The 10,822-nt window shown below is 37.3% G+C and overlaps 1 protein-coding gene across 2 annotated transcripts in view; it reads left to right on the forward strand.

Moving 5' to 3' along the window:
- Nucleotides 1-10,606, forward strand: part of RNF180 (ring finger protein 180) — a 72,944-nt gene extending 62,338 nt beyond the window's left edge. The window contains exon 7 of one of the 2 annotated variants that reach the window (XM_074570690.1): nt 9,756-10,606. In XM_074570690.1, the coding sequence (XP_074426791.1) occupies nt 9,756-9,958 (203 nt within the window). In that variant the 3' untranslated portion in view covers nt 9,959-10,606. The remainder of the gene's footprint in view (nt 1-9,755) is intronic. The other variant, XM_074570691.1, reaches the window with a different exon arrangement.
- Nucleotides 10,607-10,822: the final 216 nt, after the last annotated feature.

Below are 10,822 nucleotides of genomic sequence, written 5' to 3' on the forward strand. Positions count from 1 at the left end.
TCTTTCTATGTGTTCTAGCGGAAGTGGGGAATGATCCTTGCCAGCTATGCTGACTAGAATGGCAAAAAGATAGATCATGTCCACTGAGCAATGACCAGTAAAATTATTTTCCTAATTATCTATGAACTAATTATGTTTAGTAAACATTTTGTCAGACGCACTTCCCCAGCACAATTCCCCGATCCACTTAGCACTGAAATGCACTGCATAGGAGAGCAGTTTGTACTGAAGTAGCCCCTGAAGTCTCCACTCTGCTGGTGTAAACACATCTTACGTTGAAAGTTAAGTTTGCCCGGTGTTCAGTTGTTTGATTCAATGCTTCATAGAGATACCATTTGCTATAAGAATAACAAAGTATTTGGGGCTGAGAATGGATTGTAGAGAGATCAGTTGGCTTCATCACTATCAATGAGTTAATAGAGAAGAAAGTAGGATGAACTTGTACATTGTTTCTGCTTCTTAACATGCCCACGATTTCTGTTTCATACCAGTGATACAGACAGTTCCATGCCATTGCAAAATTTGGACATGAACTGCTAAGGTTTCTGGAGGATTATGGTACTTGCATAGCATAATTACAAAAACTAAGGCAACATTTTTTGGGCAAGGCAGAGTTTTGGAGACCCCTAAAAGTGAAAACAAAAGCTGAAATTTGAATTTGATGAAGGACAAAAGAGGAAGCCTGAAAGCACTCAAGGTGACATGTGAGAATAATAAACAAGTAAAGGTGATTGTATTTTTATTAGACCAGAGCCAGATTAAGCGTACCTTCTCAAAGGAGCAAGAGATGAACAAAGAGCAGAGTAAAGCCAGGAGACTTTTGGTGAATATCTAAGCTGAGTAGATAAAGATGGATGTTTGAAATGGCATCAGAAAAAGTCAGAGATAACCACAATTACACATTTAATGAAGGATAAAGGACGGATTTTTTTACAGTTCATAAACATATTTTTTAAATTTTAAATAGCTTCTTTCTTGATAACCTTTTAAGTAACTTTTCTTTGTGAAAATTTATTTTTAGTTTTCTGTTGAACATATATGAAGGCTTTTCAGACAGCTCTTTCCGTAGAACCTTGGTCATCTTCCTAAAAACTTGTTAAGTACTGTCAGCATCAGAAAACTTTTAGTTCAGAAAAACTGTGCCACCTTTCTCAAGATATGGTCTTCTGCTTTTTATTTTTCATTCTCTGGAGGAATTAATATTTTGCTCAGAGGGGAAGTAGGAATTTTTGGGGTTGCCATTAGCTAAAGCTAAATATGAATTTGCTCAAAGATGATGACATGGCTCCAAGATAGGTCATTCACCAGTTTCTCTGGAGGAATTAAGGGAGGCATGTTGCCAGACAGCTAGATTTGCAAATACACTAAATGCTTTGTGTAAATACATACAGCCATGTCTTACAGAGGGGTGTGGTGAGGCCGTGGCATGCCTGTCTTGTGTTTTCGCTCTGACCTTTGCTGTCAGACTGACCCTGTCTTAAGACAAGTTGAGCCAATTCATAATGCTAGTTTTAAGTAAGTCGTTTTAAGAAACTATTTGGATTACTGTTACCTTGCGACGTTCCACTAAAATTGGCTTAAAACATTAAAGCCTTAAGCACTGAAAGGCCTGTAGGCAGCAGTGTATAACAAAAATCTGAAAAGTTTTTGTTAAATGATCCTTAGTATTAAATTAATATTATTTTTTTAACAAAATATAGTGATCATGCAAATCAAGAAATAAGCAACTAAAGAGAATTGAGCACGATACGAAATAGCATTCCCACTAGAGACAAGCAACGGTATGAAATACTTTTTAATGCTATTTTATACTTATTCAGTCATCTTGAGCTATTATATTAAGCCTACCTATAAATATCAATGGCTTTTGCCTCTACGTATTTTGTCTAGTAGCAGTCCGAACAAATGGAGCCTGAAGGGATGTAAGTTAGGCAAGAGTCGTAGAGGAGAATAAACCTACCGGGAGCTGATACCATTACAGCAATATGGTACAAGAGGGTGAAGGGTCTTATGATGGTAATTTAGCAAGTGTTGCTAGCAGTGAAATACAGTATTTGATCAACTGGGGAGATGACAAATATAAAGAAAATATAAACGTGCAGCATGACTTTTAGAAATGTTCAGTGATAATAAGTAAGAACAACAGAAGAGGGTGATGATGAATAGAGTTCACGATTTAGTGAAGAGACAGTGGAAGAGAAATGGAAAATAGATACAAAATTAATAAGAAAATTCACGGAGTCAGAATATTCTGAATACTTTTTAAAATTATTTTTTCATATAGATTATTGGTGCACATGCCATGGAAAGTTAAATACTTCAGGTTGCTGTTTGAGATTCCCTGACTTTCATTTTCTGCACTGTCATGGCAAGGAGAAAAGTTGTCCACAGATTAAATTCACTGTTAAGTTTACCTACATGCAAATGAGAACAAAAGTGATTACAAATCCCCATCTTAAGGTAAATGTATGAAAATTATCATAACTATAATATGTATGTCATCAGTGTCAAAAACTTATCTTTAAAAAACTTACCTTTAAAGCTAAAGGAAAACATTCTGTGGTCTAGAATGTATGCAAACTGTCCATTTAGATCCATGACATGATCTCATGGGGAGACCAGGCAGTGTCATTTCTTGGTATCAGTCATCAAGACTGTGGATTGCAGTCAGAACAGGTATGGTGAAGGGGAGGGCAGCTAAAAAGCAAATGTTTCATTTGTTCACAGATCTAGTTTACACCCTGAAAAATAAGGCCATGCATTTCAGTTACTTTATATTATTTTTATTTCATCTGTATAATATTTTTATTTCGTCACCCTTAATTGAATTTTGAAATAAAGTGGTTTTAAAGTAGGAGAGTAGGTTTTGCTATAAATCTTTTTAAAAAGCTGTTCTATGATGTCCTGCCTGTTTCGTACTTTGTGTGTTATGGTTTACAGGAAGAAAGGAAAAGCAAACAAATAATTCACTTGGTTACCTAAAAAAACCCTTCTTGCAGACTGGCTATCAAAATTTCTTCATGGTTTCCATGGTCAAATGACTTTTACATTGTGAAATGTGAGATTAGTTACTCTTGCTTTAGTATGCTTCCTAGCACTTAAACTAGCCAATTAGCTTGTATTTGTGAGTATTGATAATTATAGAATAATCACAAATGTTTGGACAGAATATGTTTTCTAAGCGTATTCTGCCCTCCCACAGTCCTCTTGCTTCTTGATTCATTTACTTCCAGGGAATTAAACAGCCCAAGATAGAAAACACGAGTTGTTCTAGTTTTGCTTTCAATTTATCAGAGGGACTGGGCACAGTAGTCATTGAATATTTTCATAAAATTGGTAAATAGATTTCATATTTAATAAATTATCAAAATGTTGGTTATGCAAAATACTCAGTGTAAAACATGTATGCATGCATTTAATGTGACTTTTTGCATTTTATCATTCATTTTCAAAGCTTTCTCTTTTCTTTTCCAATAAGCTGATTCTGTGATAAGATATACTAGCTTCTGTGTTGAAATAAAGATCTCATAGCCCATTTTAACTAGCAAATCTTGCAATTTAGCTATTATATATTATATTATATTAGTATTATATTAGTATTATATATTATATTAGTATAAGCAGAATATGATGCCACGTGATGTGCATATGGGAGAAGGCTGGTGTTTATGCAAGAAGTTTGGGATGATACCTCATTTGTGAAAGCAGTATAAAAACACTGTATCCTTGAAAAAAGTATAGAAGGCTGGGAATTTTTGGCCCATTTCTCCATGCTGTCATCAGGTCTGCAGGTGACAGCAAATCGGTGGACTGGTTCGTAGCCTCAATGGCAGGTCTGCTATTCAGAGAGAAAAAGACAGGCTGGAGAAATGCACTGAAACAGTGAAGCAGGTGCGTTGGCAGATAAAGTCCCTTTCAGCAGGGCACATAAAAAGAAAACCAGACCAAGGTAGAAGATGGAAAATATGATGTAAAAGAGCATCTAGCAAACTACATTGGGTTGTTGTTGGAATCCCACAGCAGTCTGTGTAGTTCAGAACATTCATTTGGAAAAGTGATACATATACAGCTGATAAAGTTTATTAGTGATACTAAATTATTCAGTTCACTGATGATAGTAAATACGAACTTGAAAGCTAACAGTTCTCTTGATCAGCGACCTCAAGGAGGCAACAGAATGCACTCTCATCAGGTCTGCAGAGGACAACAAATTGGAGGACAGGTTGATAGCTTCAGCACCAGGGCTGCTGTTCAGAGAGACCTAGACAGGCTGGAGAAACGTGCTGAAAGGAACCTTGTGAAATTCAGCAAGAACAAATGCTGAGTCCTGCACCTGGGAAGGAAGAGCCCCTGGCAATGAGACAGGTTGGGCACTGACAGCCTGGGCAGCAGCTCTCTGGAAAGGACCTGGGCGTCCTGATGGAGAGCAAGCTGTGCGTGAGCTGGCACTCTGCCCTGGCAGCAAAGAAGGCCAACAACACCCTCGGCTTTATGAATAGGAGCATGATGTGTGAACAGCAGTAGATGAGGGAAGTTTTTATCCCCTGCTACTCAGCAGACCACATCTAGAATACTGCCATTTTGTCATGTTTCCACCCCCCCCAATACAGGAAAGACAGCAGTAAATTAGGGCAGGTTTAGCGAAGGGACATCAGGACGCTCAGGGGCTTGGAGCACCTGACCTGTGAGGAGAGGCTGAGGGAACTGGCTTGTTTAGTCTGGAGAAGGGTAGGCTTTGGGGAGGATCTCCAGGCAGCATCACCGTACCTATCAGGAGACCACCAAGAGGACGGACCAGCTATTTACAGTGGTGTGCGGCAGGAGGATGAGCAATGATGAATATGAGAGGTTCAGACTCCAAGTAAGAAAAACACTTTCACTGGGAGGACAGTCAAGTGGTGGAGCAGTTCCCCACAGAAGCTATGCAACCTCCGCAATACATAATATTTACTATAATGAGCTGTAAATTAGCTATTGCCACTTAAGAAAAGAGAGCTGGGTATTACAGCTATTAGTTTTCTGAAAACATTCAATGCACAATCATAGTCAAAAGGTAAGAAGGAATTATTAGGATCATAACAAAACTGAAACAATTATGTCACATTGTCCAATTTTGCATATAATTTTAGATTACATCATCTCAAAGGATAAAGCAGGTGAAGCATATTGGAGAAAGGATGATCAGAAGTATGGAAGATTTTCCATACAAAAGAAATTTAAAAGTTTTTTTTTGTTTGGAAAGGATATTACGGAAGACAGATAGAAGAGGTCCGTAAAATTATGGATGGCATAAAGATGTTTTAGGAAAGATTGTTCACTGTCTCTCAGTGAACAATTAGCAATTATCTCATTAGCAATTATATCAGCCATAATAGATAGGGCAAAACAATTGGCGCTGAGGGCCAGATGTCCACATTTGCATTTTAGGGAACAGGGGCAACTTCCAGTCTCAAGGGCTGAATGCGCATTAGTGGTTGAAGCATCTTATGGGAACACATCAGAGCTCTTGGAGCTCATCTTCTGGTTTACTTTCACCTGAAAGGAAATCAGTTGATTTGCTCTAAGACTACTCCACCAAGGGACACAAAGCGCAGTAAGTGGAGGCAGTGTGGGATCTGGTTCAAAAGTATGCACAGACACATGTAAGGAAAGAAATGCTGTCTTAATGCACTGTTCTGAGCACAGCTTCCAAAGCACTGCTGTCCTAAGCTGCTGGTTGTTGCAAGGGCACATACGTGAAGGTGTCAGTCTGTACTTGCCTTTTTTCTTATAGTCTTTCAGTAGGTCTATCTGTCTGTTGCAGCTCATGATCAGAAAGAAGAGACAGCGTCAAAGTGACCTTGGTACATCTGATTACCTAAGAACACTTGTTCTTAGGTAATTTAATTTTTACACGAGCACTTGTAATGTAAATGGCTATTACAGATTGCATATTACTCATTTCAGCGCACTTATAGAGTAAAATTTTCCATCTCATATCTTATATTCTTTAGTCATAGCAAAATGAGGTCAGTCAATTTATAAAATTGGGAGAATATTTTAAATTGTTTGTAGTCTTATTTTGAGTATTCTCGTACCTCATCAGGAGCTTGCAAAATCTTTGGCGGGTACACATGCAACAGATGTGTGTATCGATGCTCTGGTGAAAGTCCTTTTTGATTTGCATGCTTTGGTGGGTATAAAAGTGTGATTTGCACACAACATTGTTTTTGTTATCTAGTAGCAGGTTTCCACTAACAGTCTGCCAGACTCCACGGGCACTGTGCATGCATATTCATATGATTTGAGTGGAAGTTCTTGTTCAGCGTATAGCAACACAGGCATGCACAAAAAAGTTGAGTAAAATATATGTTTTAACAAATACGTGCCTGTGTAGAAATTGTTTAGGGACTGTATCCATCAGATAAAATAGGATTTCTTTTTAAAAAAGAAGCAAATACATTAGATGTGATTTGAAGCTCCCTCAGCTTTTCTGTTTCATAATTCAAACCCCTACTCCATATTGCTGTACAGTTTTTGAGGAACTCTACAGCTCTGAGTTTTTATCTGCAGATGGCTAAAATCAGATGCAGAGACATGGCTTATTCCCACTCTAGCTGGAGAGATAGACATCTGAAGGTACTTTTCATGTCAGAATTTTCTAAAGACAGTAGTCACAGTACAGATCATAGAGTCTGCAGTAACTTTTGTGCATGATTATGGAGGGCTTCTAAATCTGATCCTTGGTTTCACTACTGTATGCAAGTTTACTTGGTAATATACTTCAGGGAAAAGAAACAGTTCTCATTCTTTGTTAGACTCTGTTAAGTCCTAGAATTCATTTTACATAATAGTTGTACTATTGACAACTTCAGCTGAAGCTTAATCAATTTACAGATGGTTGAAAAGAGATTATTTCAGCAATGGAATTGAAATCTCTTCCACAAAACTGGCTGTCAGCTTTCAATAGCTTTACTACACTCAGGAAAACCGCAGGGACTACACATCATGTATAGTAAGCAGTTCCTGATTGTATACTTACATTTAATACAGCACCAACAATTTTTCTGTGGGTTTCTGTAGGAAGACCAATTAGAGAATAGCCAGTTTCCTATACTGAAACTGCTGGTCTTGAATGTGGAATGATTACATTGCAAAGTCGAATATGTGATAAATTCAGTGCAGGTTTGCTTAAGGTGAGCTGCACAGACATACAAATCAAGGATAATATTTGCCCAAATCCTCTAGAAGACAAGGAGTAACAAGTTAAAACTAATGTAACTACATGTTTGCAAAATTTCTTGATTATCCCTGTTGCTCCAAAACCAGCCTCTAGCATTTTGTGTTATATTTACTTTAAGTGTAGAAATAAATAAAAAGAAAGCACAGGTAGAAGTCTCCACTAAGACCCTCCAGAGTGGATAATAGACACTAAAATTCATGTTTAAAAGGCAAAGCGAATCATATACCACTAGTGACAAACCTTTATGCCACTTGCAAATTAAATTTAAAAAGTAGAACTTAACAGCATAGATTTAGGTTTCTGTTTGACTATAATGTATATAAAATGTTAGAAAAGAAATTAAGAACGATACAGGTTTGAAATTGAGGTAAGTTTTTAAATGAGCATTTTTCAAGTAAGTTCCTTAAAGAAGACATATTTTTAAGAATTTTGTTACTGAATTACTAATGTTATTTTTCAGTAATCAAAGATACTGTTTTAAATTAACATAATTTTAAATTAACATAATCTAAAGCATAACATAAAGAACAAGGAAGTCCATATCACACTTTAAACAGATCTTCAGCATCCTTAAGCAGATGTTCAGCTCATACACTTGGATAAAATTTTGTGGTATTGTAATCTAAAAATCTTTAAAAGTAAATCCTTGGAATCTTTTACTTCTTTTTTTTCTAGAGTCAGTGTAGCATATTTAGCTGTGGGACAAATCTGAGCCCACTTGGAGTCACTCAAAACCATTGTAAAACATGACCACTCTCTTAACCAGCATGGAGATTTCATGTATAGTTTCCAAAATAAGATAAATAATGTTAGAGAGATTCTGATGTATACGGATCTAGAAACTTAGTATCTGTACATGACAAACCAATACAAATTGTCATTAAAAATAAAAAGTAAAAAGAAATGCAATCGTACCAGGATGAAAGGAAGAATTTCTGTGACTCAGTAGTCTAGTCAAATTCCTAAGTAAAGGAGTCATTAAACACATAGAGGAGGACCAGTTTACCTATGTAATTTGGAGTCAAAAGGTCTCTGATGAACTATCTTAGAAAAGGTTACCAAAGAGAGAAAATACTTTTATTTGGAAGGCGTGGAAACAGTTGTGCTGTAAAAGTTCTGGGCAAAATATTAATTCAGAAAAAATACAAAGAAACACTCAATATCCACCATTGAAAAGGAAAAACATTGAAATTCCAACAAAGTTCTGTATTGGGGCACTTTTAAAAATATATTTCTCAATTATCTTGAATAAGGTCTGAGAATGTTAAAATGAAAATTACTGGCACATGAACACCAATTATACACAACTATTTATATTAGTCAAAAACAGAGGACTGAAGAACTTCAAGGAGGCTTAATTAAGCTGGACTAGAAGACAGCACAGTAGTAGTTTAAAACTGAGGAAGGCACACTGAGGCAAACTGGTGTGCGGTGGTGCCCACTGAAGGGAACACTGCCTACCCACCTTGAGACCCCAAAAGCCATGATGTCAGTGCAGAGAAGAGTCTGGGAAGCTCAGCAAAGACCTGATTTCCAAAATCATAGAATGCATCATAAAAATTGAGAGTTACCTGAAAACCTGAGAGTTTACCAGAGAAGTAAAACTGCATTCCCTCCTTGTCCTTCATCAGAATGGAACAGATCTTCCGCCTTTGCAGCGCAGCTCCCGGACTTTCCTGTGCACAACCTGCTCTCTAACACAGCTGCACAGAGACTCCTCTAACCTCGTATCTTGACATATGCAAGAACTATGCTCCTATACATAGAGAGGTCAGGGGAGGAAGGAAGAAGAAGGACCTTTTGGCAGGACCCCAAGCTCAGGCCATTCTTGGAGTCACAGGATTTTTACCCACTTGAAAGGCTGTGTTTGCATCTGCCTATATACTTTTAAGGTACTATCAGCATACAAACAGTAATTTAAAAATCAAATTTTAACCTGGTATGTATCATATAGAGACCTAATATTAAAGCAAGCAGGATTTATTTAGAAGAGTGTTTTGAACAAAATTCATATACTAGAAATAGAAATTCAGATGTATTTGCACTATTGAACTATATGTGTACACATATGGATGTGTCTCATTTACTGAAGAATTCAGATGAATAGACTTAGGGAATCCAGAGATTAGTTACTCACGAGGTTAATTGCAGATATGCAGCCTTTCAATTCTAGATCACTGAATCAAATTCAGTGGAAGGCAGCAAAAGAGAGCTGTTTGTAAGTCTGGATAACCTAAGCAGATAGCATTACTTTCCTATAGTAAAGAGTGCCAAATCCAAACAAATAAACGTATTATTTTCCAGACATGGGAGGCAGTTACTTTTTAAATCTTTCAAAATTAAGTCCACAGAGAGCTTCTTGCCCAACAAAGCAAGGAAACCTGGCAGTGAGGTGTGAGATTTCCTGCTTCCATTTGTTGTGTAAATAATTGGGGGAAGGAGGGTTAAACCTTTTTTTTTTTTTAACCTTTTTTTTTTTTAACTCAGTCTGGTTGCTTTTGTAAAGATTTCTGTCTCCTACTGTGTTTTTCAGCAGGTTTTCAAAGACGCTCACATACTGTAACAAGGAGGCATTTCCCACATGCTGCTCACAGGATGGACTACATGGACTTTGAGGATGATAGCCGTGGATGGCGGTTTGATATGGACATGGTGATAATCTACATTTATTCAGTCAACTGGGTAATAGGATTTATTGTGTTCTGTTTTCTTTGTTACTTCTTTTTCCCTTTTTAGCCTGTAGTAATCACAGTTAAGGAAAACAGCAGTCCTGTGAACGACAATAACATGAAAAGAAAAAACTTGAAGAAGGCGAAATGTTTGATAATGTGTTTTTATAATTCAAAATTGTAATAGACAATGAAATGTGATCAAGCATGCTGCGAGGCTATTTGATACCTCTGCTATGTGTGACAAAGTACTTGAGTTTGGTTCCAAATATGTGAAATCCAGATCATACTTCTTTCAGTGGGAGTTGAGCCTTGATTTTGGTGGGAACAGGGTTTATCTCCAATGTATAAAATAATTACTGTGTAGAAGTAGACTACTACTTGTTCGTAGGGGAGTTCTGTGTACTACAACAGAATATGATCCGTAGAGTCATTTTGGGGTTTGACTCTATGTTGACACACTTTGCTCAGTCATTGGTGCTTCAATTCCTCGTACATAAAAGCAATAAAGATGCTTCCCATTTACAGTCAGATCTTCTGGGAACAGAAGATTATAAGCACTGCAGTGCTGCGCCATGAGTTTTATAGGGATTCATTAGAGCTATTTGAATGTTTTAATCCAAATCCTGGAAAATTTTGACAATTGATAGACCTGTCAGCATTCTGCTGTGGAGATGTGCTGTACTCAGTGCCTGAACTTTTGAGCCTGCTAACCAAAAAGAGAAATGATACTGCACAGTGTGCTGACAGTTCATCTTTTCAGCAAATGGCAATCAGAAGGAATCAAGTAACAACCCCAGGTTCTGCACATTAAAGGGACCATTTATGTGCAGATTCCCAGAGTAGCACTGTACCTTTTTTTAACCATCCAGATGAGTGTGTTTGGATCCAGCAAGACAGCTAATGAAGGGCAAGCAGCAGGCCTGCTGGC

The sequence above is a fragment of the Larus michahellis genome, chromosome Z, assembly GCF_964199755.1.
Source record: "Larus michahellis chromosome Z, bLarMic1.1, whole genome shotgun sequence".
In the NCBI taxonomy this organism is placed as follows: domain Eukaryota; kingdom Metazoa; phylum Chordata; class Aves; order Charadriiformes; family Laridae; genus Larus; species Larus michahellis.